We start from the raw sequence: 19,632 nt of genomic DNA on the forward strand, positions 1-19,632 counted from the left end.
ATCAGCATTTAGCAGATAGTAGAGGATCAGTCTCCCTGCCACTGTTGACCCAGGCAGATTAGCTCCCCAAAGGGAAACATCCCAGGCTGTCATCAAGTACAAGGGAATAGCCCCCAAATCTCAATTCCATTTCTCTAAACTGCAGCCACTCCCCTTCCCTCCCCTACTTTTTGCAGGCAATCAGTGTGGCATTGCACTGGGAGGGCTTTGCCACAGCCGTTAATTTAGAAACCACCACATGTAGGGAAATGGTTACAACGACACTTTTTATTCTTACCATTGAGTAAAAAAAAAAAAAAAAAAGAACAGATTACACACAGAAACGACAGCTCAGTGAAGACATGTACATTGTTGCAGAGGTGAATGAAGACAGAGAGCCACACTTGAGGAATGCTGGTATGTGGTTTAAACACTCATCAGTTCAGGCAGCACAAAAAGGGGCAATTTGTACCAGCTTCAGGCAAAACCAAGCAAGGTTTTCAGAGCAGATCAGTCTTCATTTTGCATAACATTCTTGATTATTAACCTTTATCAAAGAGCGCGTACGCACACACACACACACGCACACAGAGAGAGATACAATCCCATTTTAATCCAGAGCAGAAGATACAAACTGCCATCAGCACTCAAGTGGGGTGGTTTCTTCTGCAAAGAGTCTTTGCAGCCAGACTTCTGCTTCAGCAGAAACCAAGCGTGGATCTGTTTCAGGTTCCTGTGATCGTTTAGGGCACAGCATTCCATCCAGTCTTTACCAGGAGCTTTGCAAGAAATCTTAAAAAGGAGCTGAAGGAGGTAAGAATCGTACCTGAAGTTCTTGATTCTTCATCTGCCCCGTTTCCCACTGAAAGTGTCATTTAGCAGTCAGCCCCCAGGTGACATTGCTACCACCTTTTACCCAAACCACAGCATGATCAAAAGGAGAACCAAGGCTGGAGGAACCAACTGCAAACCATCTTCTTGTGGAGAGATGGGGTGAAACAGCAATGCAGACTACCTTCTGCTTCATCCATGATGTGGTGGTGGACTAAGAAGAGTGAACAACAGTGGCTTAAAGAGTATTGACACAGACTCCTCTAGGTGACATGAGGAGTGGAGCCAATCATCTTCATATTTATAGCAAGGGCCACTGCAAGACTCCCGAGAAATACAAAACAGCAGCCAAACCTCTTCCCAGACACAAGGCCCTATAAATCCACCCAGGGCAGCAAAGGTCAGGAAAACAGTAAAGCCACAAGAACTCATAGCTTGTTTGTTGTTGGGAGTTGGAAGAAACTCTTATAGAATTTTTAAAAAGAGGGGAGAGAGGATAAGAATCAAGCAGGAATGGGGGTGGGGAATTACCCTGAGGTACATGGTTTTGCTTGTATAGCAATATGGGCACGTTTCACTTCCAACTTCAAGGCAGACACAGTGTCCAGTGAGAATAAAGCTGGCTTCTGCAGAACTGGCTCAGTTCAGAGAGTGTCCCACCAGGGAAACAGGCCGCATGTGGTCATTGCCACTTGTAGATCTTCACCATCTTCTCTGTCAAGGTAGCGAGAAAGCTGTTGCGATTCACCTCATAAGGGCAGACATCTAACACAGGAAGGTCAGCAGGGAGTTTCTGGAGCAGGGAGCCGCTTCCTGCATCCCACAACTGTGGGATAAACAAGAAGAGGGTCAGAGCTTACCAAGGACTGTGCTGTATTGCACAAGGTTCTGCAATTCCAGCTCCTGCAAGGAGGAGGGATATGGAAAACTGTTCCCCACAAATGAACTCCACCTCGTGGCTGTGCAGGGCATGGCATTCAGCAAGGAGCCGCGTCACAACTAGACAGGAATTCTAACCAGCAGAGCAAAGCTTCCCCTTCCTGACCATCCCTCCCTCCCATGACAAGCGGCAGGGGTGTAGCTATAGTTGGACATGGGGGGGACGGGACACAAATGTCCTGGGGTTGCTGAAAGTGGGGAGGGGGGCTGCAGCTGGGCAACAGTTTGCTCTTTGCTCTCCCCCTCACACCTCGCTGGAGGAGGAAGAGGCGGAGGGTAGGCAGGGGCCACATTTTGTCCCAGGGCACACTCCAACCTTGCTGACCCCCAGACAAGCAGTCTTTCATCACAGCAGGATTCTGGGATGGATTCAGATCAAAGCAAGCAACTGTGGGGCAACGCTGGGGGGCTGCCTATCTGATGTATGCAAGAAGAGAGAGCAGTCACCGCCCTAGAACCAAAAACGAGGATTTCCTCGCCCAGCCCCTGTCCCAGGGAAAGTGAATAGGGAAGTCTGGAGAGCTCCATTTCCGTATCAGTGTCAGGCATGCTATGCCATCCTTCCCAGGCATGGCATTTTCACCACAAACCAGGGCCTGAAGCCCTCACTCTGTGGCTATATCAGCTCTATGCTCCTGAGAGTCAGACTACCTTGCCTGCAGGAAAAAAGACACCGCTTACAATGGTCAACATTCTCCCCTACAAGATGCCAGCATTTTAATCTATTAACAGGGAAAACGCCACTGTGTGCCACTTCTATATATGTGCAAAACCATACCATGGCAGAGTTGGAGGCTTCATCCCCAGCACACACAAGAATGCTGCCATCATCTTCCGGACTCTGGAAAATGGCATTTTTGGTCAGGAGCTTGCATGTTGGGCCTGCAGTAAGAGTCTGAACTGGGCGACACGAACAGACGACATCATCAGCCGCTTCGGTCAGCTGAGTCGAGGTCAGCTCCATCACCACGCACCGCAAGCAGTTGTGGTTTCTGTCTGTGGAATTAAGGGGAGGGTGAGAAGAGCTTCCTAGAGACCCCAACTGATGCATACAGTGAGAAGTCTTAACAAGCAATGCTGGAATTGGGTTTGAGGATAGGCCCTTCAAGGGGTCGCTGTCTGACCCATTCCTCATGGGGATGGCCCCTTTTTCTTAGGGTACTTCTTGTGTGCATGGGCATGTCACCCTATGGCAGTGGGCAATGGCTCACATACAGTGGGACTCTTGGGGGCATGCATTTCCAAAGAGAGGTGGGTCCCTAAGGCAGGTGATGCCTTCCCTCCTGCTCTACTTGAGTGGCTTGAACACCCTTTGGCAGAGGACTCTCAATGATCCACACTTCCATTTAGTGCACATTCACTGCCCCATCACCTTAATGGCTTGAGAAGAAGGGAATCCAGAGAGCATTGCTGCTTTGTCCTTCTCTTCTTTCCCTGTGAAGTCTTAGGAAGGGGCCAGAGATATCAAGGTTGTTCACATGACCTTCTGCTGGGCTGGGGAGGGCGGGAGGCAGGAGAGCATGTACCTTCCACACAGAGAACCCAACAGCTATCCTAGCTGTGCGACTCGCACACCCACACGATTGGCACTGCTGCGAGCTGCGCAGCACTCTGCAGCCCGGGAAAATGCACTCCAGCCTCCAGATATTGAGGGATTTCCCCATGAGTCGGGCACTCTAAATGCCTGGCTGTGTATGCTCAGGCTGCATGCAGTCCAACCATTCACATGACCCTGTACCTTGGTAAAAAGGGAACCCCAGGTAAGAGGTCGGGTTATATTCCCGGGCTACCCGGGGAGGCAGTGCTGGGATCAGCCTTGATCCCAACACTTCACATGAGCAGCCCTACCCAGCAGCACCAGCAGCCTGTCTGCACATGTCTGAGCAAGAATCTGTTCTACAAGTGAATGTGTAGATGACTGGCACTGCCTTGGCCAAAGGCAGAAAGGTACATTGGTACTCACCGTGAAGGTGTCTTCTGGCTGGTGTAGAAGAGGTCACCCAACGTGGGATTACATCCCTCCACATGCTCCAGAAGGCAGGAAGTAGAAATACTTGAAGATCCTTAACCCCATGCATGTGGGCGGATCCCTTCAGTATCTAAAACAGCTCAAGCTTCAGAACATCAATAACATGAATAAAAAACCAACAAACTAACTACACAGTGAAGGAAGGAAACAACACAATAAACATCCCTTCCAATACAGAGATCCAGAGAAGATTAACCCGGGTGGGCCTTGGGTGACCTCTTCTACACCAGCCAGAAGACACCTTCACGGTGAGTACCAATGTACCTTTCTCGGCTGGCGTAGGAGGTCACCCAACGTGGGAGATACCACAGCACCAACCACGGTAGGGAAAACAGAAATAAATACTGGATCTATTGACCCGGAAGGACCCACTGCAGAACCCGCCGACCAAAAGTAGCTCTGGCTGCATTATGCTCATCCAACTTGTAATGTCTGGAGAAAGTAAACAGAGAAGACCAAGTCGCTGCCTTACAAATCTCCTCAAGCGACACTGCTGATGACAGAACAGCCGAAGTAGCCGCCGACCTCGTTGAATGAGCCATGATCTGCTCTGGCACTGGAAGCTTCTGTGCCTTGTAAGATTCCACTATGCAAGCCTTGACCCATCTGGCAATGGTCGCGGCCGCCACTTTGGATCCTCTCTTGGAGTTTTTGAAAGCCACGAACAAGGCATCGGACCTGTGGAACACTTCTGTCCTATTCAGATATATCCGCAAAAACCGCCGAACATCCAAACGGTGCCACTCTTTTTCTGACTGATGTCGAGGCTTGGGACAAAAAGAAGGTAAGTAGATATCCACCGATCTATGAAAAAGTGAATTCACCTTAGGAACAAAGGACGGATCAGGAATAAGCCTCACTGAGTCCTTGGGAAATATACACAAATTGCTCTTTAATGATAAGGCCTGCAATTCTGAGATCTGTCTAGCCGACGTAATGGCAACCAGGAACGCCACCTTCCAGGACAACAACTGCAATGAAATAGAACTGAGAGGTTCAAAGGGAGGAAACTGCAAGCCCCTTAAAACCACATGTAGGTCCCACGAAGGGAAACGGTGGCAAACAGGAGGAGACAAAAGGTCCGCTCCCCTCAAAAACTTTCTCAACAAAGGATGTTTCGCCTGGAATGACTTCTGCTGAGGGAAGAGCATCTGAACCAAATACGCAGCCTGTCTCCTAAGGGTGTTTGGCTTAAGGCCCAGGGAAAGGCCATCCTGCAGGAAGTCCAATAACTCACGTAACCTGCAATTTCCCGGTTGCAGAGCTCGCTTGGCAGTCCAACACAAAAAACTACGCCATGTCGACTGATACAATTTTATTGGTGGAAGCATTCCTGGAGGAGAGAATGGTCTGAATCACACCTACCGACAGTCTTTCCTTCTTCAACATGGCCCTCTCAGCTTCCACGCGGTCAACTGCAACCACTCTGGCTCCAGATGGAAGATGGGCCCCTGCTGCAGCAGATCTGGACATACCGGGAGTCTGAGCGGCTTTTCTACCGCGAGAATGACTATCTCGGAAAACCATAGTCTCCTGGGCCAATAAGGTGCAATCAAAATCAGCGATGCCCGAGATTCCCGCAACTTCCTTAGACAACGAGAGAGTAAGGGCACTGGAGGAAAGGCATACAGAAGATACGGAGACCACTGAACTGATAGCGCATCTGTGGCCTCCGCTCCCTTGGTTGGGAATCTCGAGTAAAACCTGCGCAGCTTGGTGTTCTGCTGTGACGTGAAAAGATCTATTCGCAGTCTGCCCAGTCTCTGAGTTACCCATTGGAACACTGCAGGGTGAAGACCCCACTCTGCTGGCTGAATCTCCTGACGGCTTAGCCAATCCGCCTGAATATTGGAAGCCCCGCTCACATGGTGTGCAAGGATGGACAGAAGGTTCCGCTCCGCCCAGACCAGGAGCTCCAACGCCTGCAGATGAAGGGACTTGGACCTCGTCCCCCCTTGCCGATTTATGTGCGCCTTGGTTGAAACATTGTCCGTGCGCACCAACACATTTCTCCCCTTGACCGCCGGGAGGAAAGCCTTCAGGGCCAGGAAAACTGCACGCAGTTCCAGCCAATTGATGCTGTGGCAAGCTTCCTCCGCCGACCACAGCCCCTGCGCAGACCTGTGGAGGCAGTGCGCCCCCCAGCCGGAAAGGCTGGCGTCCGTTGTCACCAAGATCCTCCTTGGTTCCACAAACATTTTTCCCTTCTCTAGGTTTTTTCAAACGGTCCACCAGGCAATAGACTCCCTCAGGCCCCCTGACAGGGGAACCTTCTGGTTGCGTTTGAGAGCGATTCTGCGTTGAAAGGGAAACAGCGCCCACTGCAGATGGCGAAGATGAAGTCTGGCCCAGGGGACGGAGTCCATGGCTGCCACCATAAGACCAAGTAGTCGAGCAAGCTTCAGAACGCTGAAAGACGTGCACCCCAAGGTTCTGCGAGCTAGGGAGACGAGAACCGCCATCCTGTCCTGCAGGAGGAACAACCTGCATACTGACATGTCCATGACCACCCCCAGGTGTCGAAGGTGCGTAGATGGGATCAGGTAGCTCTTGCCCACATTTATCAAGAAACCATGCTCTCGTAGCAGGGACATCGTCCTGGACAGTGCCGCCTCCACGGCTGCCGCCAACCTCGCTCGAATCAAAAGATCGTCCAGGTAACAATAAAAGTGAATGCCCTCTGTGCGGAGTATGGCCACTAGAGGGCACAACACCTTCGTAAAGACCCTGGGGGCCAAGGACAGGCCGAATGGCAGGGCGCGATACTGGAAATGCCTGCCCCCGTAACAGAAGCGAAGCGACTCAGCAGGTGAATTGGGACATGCAGATATGCATCCTGGAGGTCTATGGATGCCATGAAGTCCCCTGCTTGCAATGCCTCTGAAATGGTGCACAGAGTCTCCATTCTGAACCTCTTTTTTATCACGAACCTGTTTACCGGGTGTAGATTCAGGACCGCCCTTGCGGAGCCGTCCTTTTTTGGCACTGTAAAGATCACAAAGTAGACGCCCAGTCCCCTCTGGGCCAAAGGCACCTCCTCCACAGCCCCTATGTCCATCAGGTGTAGGATTGCCACGAGTAGACCCTTGTGCTTTGCAGCATTTCTTGACATGGGCGTAAGGAGGAACCTGTTCCCGGGAGGACTGGAGAGTTCCACTCTGTAACCTAACCTTACTATGGATAGAACCCACCGATCCTCGATGGACTCTCTCCAAACGGGCCAGAATTCCAATAGGCGCACCCCCACCTTGCAACCCTGATTGTCAGGACTGCTGTTTGGGGCCACGAGACTGAGGAGTAAAAGACTGCCGGCCCTGATACGGAGAGAACTGCCTCCCTTGCCCCCTGGACCTGTTCCACTGAGGCCTAAAAGGCCTGAACGAATCACGCTTTCTGTATTGTGGTCTAAAGGCCCTTGGGGCCTGAGTGGGCCTGCGCATAAAAGCCTTCTCCTCCTTACGCTGAGCAGATGGCAGTGACTTCCTCTTATCTTTAGTTTCAATTAAAACCTCCTTAAGAGCGTCATCCCCAAAAAGCTTACCACCCACGTAGGGTACAGCTGCCAGGTTGGCCTTGGAAGTATTGTCCACCTTCCAATATTTCAGCCAAATATTACGCCTGGCTAACACCCCTGCACTCACTGCTCTATCTGAGAAACGCACACTATCAAATGTAGCGACTGCAGCAAGGGCAGCCGCTCTTTGCAAGGAGGAGGAGTTTGCGGCGCATCCGCGCCTGATCAGTAGGGGGGTCGTTAAGAAGTTCATCAATCCACAGCACAGAGGCCCTATTAACTAGAGAGGCTGTAGTGTCAGCTCTAATAGCCATGGCGGAGGATTCATGCGCGCTACGTAAAGCCGCTTCGGCTTTTTTATCTGCCTGATCCTTGAACGTGGAGTCCCCATCCTTAGGCACCACTACGCCACTAAGGAGGGCCCCAAAGGGCGCGTCTGTCAGAGGGACCTTCAGTAAATTAAGGGTATCCTGCTCAAAATTGTACAACCTAGAAGCGAATGGTGGTGCACGCTTGGCTGAAGCGATAGAAGCCCATTCCTCCTTAATGGATGCGGTAAACCCCTCTGGCATAACAGCCCTATGAGAGGGAGTCTTAGATTGAGGTAGCACCAGGGCCCCTTTGGATACTGGGGTATCATCCTCAATAGAAACAGTCCTTAGCCCAAGGGCCATTAGAGACTGATTAATAATGGGCTGTGCATCCTCCAGCAGGGACAGCCTCTGATTCTGTACTCCTATCCCCTGCTCATCAGGAATCTCACCTTCTTCGCAAGAAGACAACCCCAGGTCCTCCTCCCCCTGCACAGATCCAGACTTAGATCCCTTTAACTGGAATGTGTCCGGGGACTCCTCCCCTGATTCCCCTGAGGAATGAAGTTCCCTACCGGTATAAGGGGTCACCCTCATAGAGTGCCTGAGCCTTTTGTGCAGCGGAGACTCAGATCGGGAATCTGAGGAGGATGAACTATCCCTCCTTCTCCTATGCGCCCTGACAACAGGGCGACCCTTGAGAGCTGCACCTACAGATTTTTGCACAGCCTCCTCTACCCAGCTTTTCAGCAGAGCAGGCTGAAGGGCACCTCCTCCTGTCCCGCTCGTGGCTGGGTCCCCAGCCGAAACAGCAGTATTGGGGGAAGCCCTGTCAGCAGAGTGGGTCTCCTCCTCCCCACGCCCCCGGGCGGGCCCTGGTCTCACCAGAGTCAGATCCCCTGGGCTGTCTCCGCAAGCCACTTCTCTCGGCGTGCGTCGCTCCGCTCCCCCGCTCAGAGCCGAATCCTCCTCCGCTGGTTCCAGGCACACGGGGCTAGAGGCTTGCAAGCCCGCCCGTCGTGGCCCGCCCGCAGCGTCTCCAAGGGAGCGTCTGGCCACTCGTGAAAAAAGGGGCAGCGATAGCGAAGCCGCATCCTCCCCAGCTGCTTTGCTCACTTGCGCAGGAGCCGCGCGGTGCTTTGAAGCGCCCGCTGGTTGCTCCCTGTCGGCGCGTGCTCTCTTCTTCTGCTTCTTTCTCTTCGGGGGGGGGGTGAGTGGCAGCGACCTTTGTGCCCGGACTCTCCACGAGCAACCAGATCGCGGCCATCAGGCTGCGGGAGTAACTGGTGTGGCCTGCTGGCGCCAGCCAGGCTCCCCTTAGTGGCCGCCATTTTGTCCAAGCCCTTCGCGCCGTTTTTCAGGTTTGGCGGGAAGAGCCTCTGTCGGGCTGAATGCTCCCTAAATGCGAACAGGCCCAAACCCTTTCTAGCGGCCATCAATCGGAGGGCTACTGTGGGGGAGAGAGCAAGCTAGGACTGGAGAGGATAGGAGGCTAGGAGCGATGAAAACAGACGGACAGGAGAGGAAAGAAAATTTTAAAAACTTCTCTTTTTTTTTGGAGATATACAGAAAAACAAGTAGGGAGAAGTAAAGGTCTACATAGGCTAACAGATTAAGAATGAGTAAGACAGCAGCAAAACAAGAGACGAAAGTGAAGACCAAGAAGCAAGCCTCGCAAGTGTGTCCTCTGGAGCTAAGGCAGGAAGTAGAACTGAAGGGATCCACCCACATGCATGGGGTTAAGGATCTTCAAGTATTTCTACTTCCTGCCTTCTGGAGCATGTGGAGGGATGTAATCCCACGTTGGGTGACCTCCTACACCAGCCGAGAATTACTTTGTGTTTTATATGTTTTTATTTGATGTTTAATGCTGTGTTGTGAGCCACCCAGAGAACTATTTGTTATGGGGTAGGAATTAAACAAGTCTGAGAAATGCTGCCCTGTAAACCCGAGGCAGTGATGCCTCTCAGAGAGACAGTATGGAGGCAGTGGAGATGGTGAGGGCAGGGCAGCAAAGGCTCAGCAGCCTAAAAGGGGCCTTCTGTGTTTTCTAGTGAAGTTCACCTGTCTCTCTTATGCCAAAAGAGGTGCTGTTGGGCTCTGTCTGGCAGCTATCACATTAAGCGTGGCCCTTCAGAGCTGGAGATGAAGGGAAATATACTAAAACTATGAGGGATCAGCACAGACTTACAGCAGCCTTGGAACAAGTTTCTGGCAACTCAAAAATCAATTTGCAATTCAGTGACTCCTCCAGCCTCTGTGAGCTCCTGCCTACCCCAAATAACTTGCCAAAGTGTACATCTGCAGCAATCTGGCTACACAAGAATGTTAGTGCTCTTCCGAGCTGGTGAAAGCAGCCTTTGATGATGAGGCTTCTTGTCCCTTCTATTGGCCCTGGCACTAGCCCCACCTGGACTCCTCAAAACCACCCACTTGAGATGGCGTCAGCCTTCTACTGAAGAGCTTGCGATTCACCATGCTGCTATCCTCAGATGCCTAAGCTGCATCTTTTCCTCAAAAAGATTCACAACTGAACAAAGCCTTCATAAAAAAGGAACAAATACTGCAGCACAGATGCCTTTGCTTGATGCCTCTCATCCTACAAGCAGAAGGAAGCAGCCTGCTTCTAAAGAAGCACCTCAGCCAAAGAGTCACAGCAGAGACCAACTGTATCCATATCCACACACATCAACTTACTGGGCCTAAATGTGGCAAGGCAGTGCCGTGTGCTAGCCTCCGTTTGAAGGTCAACACAACCTCCAGGCTCTAGGAGGAGGTGATGAGGCCGATAAGAGTCGCTGGCCTTCTGTTCCCAAAAACAGGCTCCTTCCAGTGTCCCAGAGACCAGCCCACCATAGGGCAAGGAGGCAGAGGCCATTCGAGGAAGGTATGACAAGGAGACCACTGGGCACCTGGGAGGAAGGAGCGAGAGTCAGTGCCATCAGGCTGGTCTGCTTCCACCACTGCATCGTAGCACACACAAATGGGGAGGGGCTTCAGCGACTGTCTCCAGAAGAAAGCATGCAACAGTTTTTAGCTGATTCAGGCTCAAATGTCCTACACGCTTGCCTGAGATGAGGCCCCACTGAACACTATGGGTCTGACTTCTAGATTAACATGAACAGGAATAGACTATGCATCACTCACTATTGCTCACAGCCCCGGGAATGGCTGAAGAGTTGGTTATCAGTGGGCACCACCACAAGCATGAAAAAAAGACTGGCAACTGATAAGCTGTGGTGCAAGGCACCAAGGGTTTGATTAGTGCCCCAGGTAAGTTCACAGAGGCCCAGTCCTTACTATTTAGTACATGCGTCAGCCGAGGTGGTCAATACCATCAGGGCGGACGAATGCTCATTGTGATTTTCGATAAGGTCTACACCCCTAGAGATGGAAAACAGGCGAAAGCATTGCAGTGCTTTCAGACAGTTAAGATAAATGGACAGTCAAGAAGAATAAATGGAGAAACAAGGAAGCAATCAGAGAAAAACAGAGAGAACTGCCTGGAGCCAAACGCAGGACTAGAAGCACTGGGTGGGGCCATGCTGCCATGACTCTTAAAGGTTTCAACTTAATTTGCATTGTCCTGCCTTCGAGCCATGAGGAGAAGCATAACCCACACTGAGACATCCTTGGATGGCAGCAGCAGAGAAGGCGTGATGACACAGAGAAAGCTGTAAATTTTTCACCTATTTTCCATCTCTAGAGGGGGAGACGTTGCCAAAAACTACGATGCACTTGCACCACCCGAGATGGTACCAATGGCCCAAACGTGTGGGCCTGACTCATGCACTCATTAGAACAGTCTGCTGAAAGCATAGAGGGACGTCTCTCTTCTGCAAGCCCAGCCTGCTCTATCCTCAGGCAACCAAAGCCCAGAGTTAGTATTCTGCATCCAAAACTCTTAAATTCTGTGCCAAGGAAATGATGCTCATCACCCAGACCATGTACAACACTGCACATTATTTGCAACTTTTAAATGGTCGACACACATATTAAGCAGTTTGAAATCCTCTCTGTGTTCAACTCCCATACTGAATGAGGGGGGCAACCAAATCTTATGCGACTGGAACTATACCTGGACTTCTGTGGCGCCAGCTCTTGGACATGAGCGCTCGTGTCCCTCAGGTCATACACCAAGACCGAGCCATTTACCAACCCAGCATAGACATAGTTGGTGTCATCGAGGCACCAGCAACAGCTCCAGATGGGGCGGCCTGCATTGTACGTCTGCACAACGGTGTTTGTCGTCAAGCTGAGGGAAGGGCAAGGGGAGCATATCACAGGTCAGCACACGTGCCCATGTGGGATCTAGGTGCTCCTCTCCCCGGCCCATGCGACCTGTGGGAGGGAGGCAGGATGGCTTTCCTCACCAGCAGCACTCACCTTGTAAGCTTGAGCGTGTGGTCCAAAGCAGCAGATAAGAGCAAGCCGTCTGCCCGGTTGCTGAAGGCCAGGCCCCGGATCTGCTTGCTGTGGATGGGGACGTACTGGCTACTCTTCAAGTTGATGGCACTCATCATCTTAATTCCACAGCCTGAGGGACAGAGCAAAGCTGATCAGCAAAAAGCTCTCTGTGCTGGACTTGAGCTGATACAACATGCATCCTCTTGACTGACTGTATGGATCTCTACAAGACTCCACGTCTTGCTTCAGTCAGCAACTCACCGGGGACAAAATTGCTCTGTGGAGAAGGCTGCGATACAACAAGGCAGCTCAGTGGGTCGCAGTAGGCCATCACTCGGCAGCTGCCCACCTGGGACACCAGGAAGGCCCTCTCAAAGTGGTACTTGTGCTGGCCCTGGCTGGGCGAGAGGCAGCCTGGGAAGCAAGAGCGAGAGTTGCTGGGCTGCTGGGAGGAACTGGTGCTGTGCCGGGCCATCAGCGCTTTTAATTCCTGCAGAATGGAAATTAAACTAGGTTTACTCAGAGTAAGCCCAACTATATTAATGGGGCTTGCTCTTCAAGGGAGAGTGCATAGAACTATAGCCTAAGCATCTAATCCAATGCAGCGTTAAGTGTTCCTAAACCCACTGAAATCCCATAGGGTGTGTCGACGCTGTACAGAACTGAGCTGTAATTCTAGAAAGTGCTTTGCAATCCACAACTCTCCCATCTTCAAAACATCCCGCAAGAAAGTCACAAGCATTCCAAGAGAAACTTAGGGAACAGAGGCTCCAAAGTAACAAACTTGCTCAAGTCAAGTTCTTCTGGCTGACCAGAAATTTAACGCCAGCTTTCCAAAATCCAAATCGAACATTGTGTCATTTTCAGTCATTTTAGCTATAATGGCCCAAATATGGTTTTAATTGTCTATATTAAGAGAGCGCTTTTTTCTTCATGACCAGGACCATTAAGATGGTCCAGGGAGGTCCACCTACAGTTGCCACCAGCTTGTCTGGTGGTGACCCAGGATCCGGTCTTTTTTATAGCCACGCCAAGACTTTGCTGGCTGGAATTAAAGCTTCAGTACCCTAGGCAGCCTTCAGAAAATCTCAAGTCACACCTGTTTTGCCAGGCTTTTGGTTAGTTAAATAGTTTTAAAATTGTTCTAAAGTGTTCGTTTTGCTTTTAATTATTTCACTTGTTTTAATTTTTGTGCCTTGTATTTTGAATAGAGTAACCCACAAGTATTGGGCGGTATATTAGTGTTTTAAATAAATAAAACTATGTCATTTTGAGTCTCTGAAGTGGAAAGATAGGAAACATTTTAAAATAAATAAACGTATGTACACAGGCAGCATTTATATGGAGCTATTAAGTTCTGTGTGAACACACACATACCCAAGAGGGCACAGAAATTCATCAGCTCCGAGTTCCAATATGGAATGTTAAGGTTCTGTGGCACCCAAACCTACTGACAATTTTTTAGCTTATACAATCAAACTCTGCTGGAAACAGGAGAAAGTTTTCCATTCTCCGAACCCAAGCTGATACAGAATGGGAGATGAGGCTTCCCCACTGCACATTTGTTTACTTTGGAAGAAAACATAGAGACCGAGACTGGGAGTAACTGGAAGGCCCTGCCTCAGCAGGCTGCAACTAAACGTACCTGGACTTGCTGCCGAAGTTTACTGCACTCGTCCGTTAAGACCTGCAGCTGGAGACGGCTTTGTGCAGATTCCAGCTCTGCCTTCCTTCGTAGCATTTGCTCCTTTTCTAAAGAACTGCAGCAGGAAACAGAATCCATCTTTATCAGTTCAGATTAAGACTGTGCTACCCTGATAAAGTTCATGTGGGTCCTCCCAATACCAGGTGTACAGGACAATTATTTTTCCATTCTGCTTTTCCTCCTACACCAACTGAAGGTTCTGAGAAGCCCAACAGCTACTCAGGGCAAAATTAAATAGTGGTCTCTTGTCTTGGATGGACATGTCCAAGCAGTAGCCCTTTTCTTCCAGCATGAACCCAACAGAACAGCCAACTCATTCCATTTTTAAGTGTGTACTAGTAACGTCCCCAACCCCCAAAACTTAAAATGGCAGGCAAGCCTATATTCAGACATCCATACTCTACACCTCTCACAGCTGATAACACAAAGCGCACCCTTAGACTAAAACCCGGTATTACATCAGAACATAAGAAATACCATACCTACAATCTTGAAGATTCATCACTTCCTACACCTGATCGGTTTCTGGAAGTACAGTCAGACTAAAGGGCCTCAGCAACAGATGGCTAAATCAGGTGTTTACGCTGGGCACCATTTCCCCAAGCAGTTAGAAGAGAGGGGGAAAGAGTACTGAATATACCTTTTCATGTGCTCCTGTTCGCTGGTATCCAAAGCTTTCAGAGTACGAGCATAAAGGACCACTATGTCCGAGCGCTTGGCTTTCTTATTGCACTAAAAATGAAGAAGAGAGAGAAGCTGAGTTAGCTTCTTAGCTGCCAATGTCTCTCTACACCACTCTGCTCATAACCACCAACACAAGCAGAGGCTATCCATAGCCTGGAATTGTTTAATCTCTCATGACTGCCACACAACCCAGCTGGCACAACAGTTGGTGTTCTGCTTTTAAGAAGTGCCACAGCTCAGTGGTAAAACATCTGCTTTGCATGCAGAAGATCAGTTCAGTCCCTGGCAGCATTTCCAGATAGGGCTGGGAGAGAGACGCCTGCCTGGAACTTTGGAGAAGCCACTCCCAGTCAGTGCTGCGAGACAGACCAACATTCTAACTCGGTATAAGGCAGCTTCCCATGTTCCTAAGCAGGGAAGGATGTACACAAAGGCTGCACAACTGCAGCTGGTTTTGGACTACAACTCCTATCATCCCCAGCTACAGTGGCCAACAATCAGGTATGATGGGAGTTGTAGTCCATTATCTGCAAGAGGACCAAAGTGCACTGTTCTGATGCACACAGCATTGGTTGCCTATAGATACCCCCTATCACTAGGGGTTTTCCTTTATTTAAAAAATGAAAGACCCCAAAGAGGCAATAGTTGTGACCTGTTCAATGTCACATTCAAGCAGGTTAAAGCTTCCACCAAAACACTTCCTTGTACCAACAGCCAGGGATTTATTAATCTGATTGAATCCAAATGAACTGAGGCAACACAGCAAAGACATCACTTGAGAATGCTAAAAGCAGGTGGCATCTGCCACTCTCTCCTTGCCCTTCCACCACCACCTCAGAAATCCATTGCTAATGTTATCTCATCAGGAATTTTTGCCAACGGTCTACCACCAAGCATGACATAAAGGCTCTCCCCACAAATACACTGACCAGAGAGCAGAACGACTTGATGGAACCACCACCCAGGTACAGCTTCCACAGTCCAGACCTAAGAAGTCCAGCTCCACTCAGCACTACCTGAGGCCTAATTTGAAGCACTACAGTCAGCTCAGATGCCAGACTTGAAAGAGTGCAATGAGAAAAGTTTACAGGAGGCAAGTCGCAGGAGGAGAGGTTGCAGCAAGTGGGCCTGAAAAGGAATGGGTGGGATGCAAGGGAGAAGAGAGGGATGTGCTGACAGGGAGAGAGGGAGCAATTGCTCTCTGAAGACAGGAAAAGCAGCAATGAGTTCAGTTACAGAAAGGAAGATCTGGGTTCAGCTGGGGTGGGGACCAACTTGAAAACATGGAGAAGGATTCAACAGTGGAACAAACTGCAATATTTCCTTCCTTGGAGGCCCCCACAGAAACAGTTTATTTCCATCTCTGTGTGGAATGAGTTTTGTGTGAGCACATGCATTCAGAGTGGGGCCTTCCTAATTCAACCTGAGCGGGATCTAAAGTTAACTGAGCAGACATCAACAAACGTGAGCGGAGCGGATGCGCGCCTTAGAGGGAACAGTGCACAGAAAGTATAACTTGTCGTGTGGCAAAGCAAGTTCTCAGGCTCTGAGGCTAGGGAAATTCACTCCAATACAGCAAAATATATCTTGGCATGTGGTAAAGCAAGTTCTCAGCCTAGTGAAATTCACTCCAATACAGCTCAGATCAGGTACCTTGAGACAAGCCAGGACTGCAGTTATTAGGCCACCCAATGCCACCTAACTCCTCTCTTAAACTGAATCTCTTTCCATCGAGAAGCCAGTTTCTTAGGATGTTAACCCAACAAGGCACACACCACGCTTTTACCTGTGGACACTTGCCCGCCTGCCCCTTCAGCCACCTCTCAATGCAGCTGTAGCCAAAGAGATGCCCACACCGCAGCGCAGAGAGACGGTGCTCTCCAGCATTGGTCCACTCTTCAAAACAGATGGCACAGGTATCGCCACTCTCCTCCTCCTCTGGGGAAACCATAGGTGCAGCTAGGTTGGTTCTCTTTAACGGAGTAGTCTAAAGGAAGAGAATATGGGGAGGGGAGGTCAAGCAAAGGCAATCACTGTTTTACCACTGACATCCACACCACAGACCCTCAATCCTTCCCACCTTCTTCTTCTGCTGGACAGCTGCACCTCTAGGGATAGGGCACTCTGGATCATCAGGATTATCTCCAGGAGGTGCCATTTGGGCCAAGTTAGAGACTGCAGAGAAAAAGCAAAGGAGTAATTCATGTGGACAGGACTGGGGCCAGACTGCAACTAGTGTCATGAAAACCAAGTATGAACTTACAAAACATTTTTATTTTTATTTTAAAGGAAAGGCAAAATAAATGACAGTGTAAGACTTCATATAACAAGCCCTGAGATCAACATACTTCTGTCTCACCAATACCTTCTCTAAAACATCTGACACCCAAATATAAATACAGTCAAAACAGAGATCCCAATCTTTTCTCTCAACCCCATCCCTGCATCACCCCAGTTTCCTCACTGTGAAGTGTTACCTTCACCCCATCTCAAGAGCACAGTCATAAAGCCTATGAAAAGCTAAGAAGGCTAAGAGTAAATGTTTCATAGATAAAAGGGTTCATATAAAGGTTTGGACTTGGGACAGGGAAACCTAAGTTCAGATCTTTCCTCTACCATGAAGCAAACTAGCTGGTCTTGTCCAGAGAGGCAATGTAGTCTAGTGGTTAGAGTGTCAGACCTTGGCTAGCAAGCCCCAAATTCAAAACCCCACTCAGTCAAGAAGCTCATAGGGTAACCTTGAACCAATCACTCTCAGCATCATTGGACCAATCCGATCTCACAGAGTTATTGTGAGCAATGACTCACCCATTCATGTATGCCACCCAGAGCTTATGGAAGAAGGGCGAGATACCACTGTCATCATCATCATCATCATCAACAAGTAATTCTCTCTCACACTATCCTATCCTCAGACTATCTCTCAGGGTTGTTATTAGGAAACAAATGGAATAACCCTGTAAAATAAAGCTGCTGAGCACTTTAGAAGGAGGTAGGAAATACAACACATAAATAGATTAAGGTAAAGGTAGGCAGTGCAGCACGAGCCATTTCTGGTGTGTGCTTTTTTAGAGTCTCTTAAAGATATAGAACTAACACAGACCTTCCAAACCAGGTGCCTCATCAAGGGCTCCTGCTGGCTCTTCCTCCTCCTCTTCCTCTACCTCAGTAGAACTGCTGCCACCAGTATCCGAATCGCTTAGAACCACAGTTCCATCTGAGCTGTGCCCACTGGGGTTTGCTGAGAGACGAGATGCTGCCATGGTTTGAGTCCTGCTGACCTGAAAATAACTGTCCAACGGGGCAGTGGACCTGAAGACCAATAGTATAAATTGTCATTTATACAGCATATGTGCCAATGGTCTGACTCACTATAAAGACACTTCTAGTGACAGACAGAGCCATAGCTCAGTGTTTGCATACAGAAGGTCTCAGTTCAGTCCCTGGCATCATCTCCAGATAGTGCCAAGAAAGAAACCTGTCTGGAAACTCTGAAGAGCTGCTGCTAATGCAGACAATACCATGACTCTGACTCATTCAAAGACAACTTCAGTAGAAGGCAGGTAGGGGACAAAACAGGCTCTAAGCCAGTACAAAGTACAAGTCACCATTCAGAATGGAGCTGCAAGATATTAGGCACTGGGTCCAGTATTCTCTAGGTTTTTTCCATTTGTGTGTGGAATAAGTCTTTTTCTGGGTATCAGGATCAAGGCAGTGTGTGAGCACGTGCATTCAGAGTGGGGCCTTCCTGATTCAACCAGAGCGGGATCTAAAATTAACTGAGCAGACATAAAAAACCGTGTGGGAGCACACACATGCCAGACACCTTAGAGCGAACACTGACTGGTTCTCTGGATAATTAAAATTGTTGTGACCTGTCACATTGGTGAAACAGCCTAAACATCATTTATATCAGGGGTTCTCATGGGAGTTGAAGTACAAGAACATCTGGGGACCAGAGTGTGAAAAGCCATGATTTATAATGGCTTAAGTTTAAAATTTAACAGACTTTAGGGTATTTGCCTAATGTGTCAGTTAAATGTTCAGTAGTTTAAAGAGTGTGTCTTGGCCTGCTGTGATTGGATGAAAACTCTCATGCGAGTAAGTCAGACGAGAGCTGGTCTTGTGGTAGCAACATGAATGGTCCCCTTAACTAAGCAGGGTCCATCCTGGTTTACATTTGAATGGGAGACTAAATGTGTGAGCACTGTAAGATATTCCTCTTAGGGGATGGGGCTGCTCTGGGAAGAGGACCTGCATGTTCCCAGTTCCCTTCCTGGCAGCATCTCCAAGGCAGGGCTGAAAGAGATTCTCATCTGCAACCTTAAAGAAGCCACTGGCAGTCTAAATAGACAATACTGAGCTAGATGGACCAAGCGGAGCAGATTGAAAGCAAACAAATAACTTCCCGTGCGCCTGCGCTTCCCCAGAGCCCGCCCCTTCGGCTTCCCGACCCCACCCTCTATGGCTGCCGAAGCCAATCAGAGGAAGCCCAAGCAGGACGGCCTGAAGGGCCAAGGGGCCGGCTGCGCATGCGCACCCCTCCTTTCACCTGGCTCGGGCCGTCGGTTGGGAAGCGCGCGCTCCTTCGTGGCGCTGTTGCCGCCGCCGAGGCGGGTCCCTCCTGGCCCGAGGAGGCCTCCGCGAATCTGCGGCAAAGGCGCCCCAGGAAGCCGCGGCCGCCGCAGGCCCCGTCAATACCGAGGCCTCCTCGTCTCCAGCGGGGGCGGAGGCTGGGGCGGCCTCCTGGGAGCCAGCGGGCTGCTCGGGCTCTGAGGAGGAGGCGGCGGCGGCTGGCTGGAGATCCACGTCCATGGCCTCCTGGGCCATTTCGCTCCGCCGCTGCTTCCCCTCGGGAGGAGGAGAGGGCCGAGGGAAGGACCCAGGCGTCCGGGCTTCAGAGTCGCGGCGGCCGCTCAATCTCCCCGCCGTCGCGGCCGCGCCTCCCACCCCCGGCGCTCCCATTGGTCCGCTGCGAGTGACGCGCGCCGGGAAGAGACTGGTTCTTATTGGGTGGGGCGGTCCGCAACCGGCCTTACCATTGGGCGGGCGGCCTGCCCGTTTTCCTGTTGCGACGGCAAGCTTATGAGAGTCAGGGAAGGGGGCGGGGCGTTGAGGGAGCGCAAGCGCAGTGAGTGCCCTGGGCTAGGAGTAAGAGCTTTGCTAGACCTAATTCGCTTAGAGCAGGCCTGCGCAAAAAAAAGCCCAGGGACTGGATTCGGCCCTCGCAATA

General features: G+C 50.2%; 1 protein-coding gene across 1 annotated transcript; it reads right to left on the bottom strand.

Annotated features, from left to right (window-relative positions):
- Positions 1-247: 247 nt before the first annotated feature.
- Positions 248-19,387, bottom strand: RFWD3 (ring finger and WD repeat domain 3). Its single transcript, XM_053271361.1, has 12 exons — positions 18,952-19,387; positions 17,503-17,711; positions 16,480-16,574; positions 16,186-16,386; positions 14,356-14,447; positions 13,656-13,770; positions 12,272-12,500; positions 11,990-12,140; positions 11,682-11,858; positions 10,301-10,515; positions 2,528-2,745; positions 248-1,636 (listed from the first exon to the last, which is right to left on the bottom strand). The coding sequence occupies exons 1-12, from the start codon at positions 19,362-19,364 to the stop codon at positions 1,493-1,495; spliced, it is 2,259 nt and encodes a 752-aa protein (XP_053127336.1). The 5' UTR covers positions 19,365-19,387; the 3' UTR covers positions 248-1,492.
- Positions 19,388-19,632: the final 245 nt, after the last annotated feature.

The sequence above is a fragment of the Hemicordylus capensis genome, chromosome 9 (assembly GCF_027244095.1).
Source record: "Hemicordylus capensis ecotype Gifberg chromosome 9, rHemCap1.1.pri, whole genome shotgun sequence".
Classification (NCBI taxonomy): domain Eukaryota; kingdom Metazoa; phylum Chordata; class Lepidosauria; order Squamata; family Cordylidae; genus Hemicordylus; species Hemicordylus capensis.

Coding starts and splice junctions, on each gene's coding strand:
- RFWD3 (XM_053271361.1), bottom strand. CDS start 19,364: ATGGGAGCGCCGGGGGTGGGAGGCGCGGCCGCGACGGCGGGGAGATTG. Junction 13,771..14,355: donor GAACAGGAGCACATGAAAAG/GTATATTCAGTA, acceptor TTCCTGCTGCAG/TTCTTTAGAAAAGGAGCAAA. Junction 12,141..12,271: donor ACAGAGCAATTTTGTCCCCG/GTGAGTTGCTGA, acceptor TCTGTCCCTCAG/GCTGTGGAATTAAGATGATG.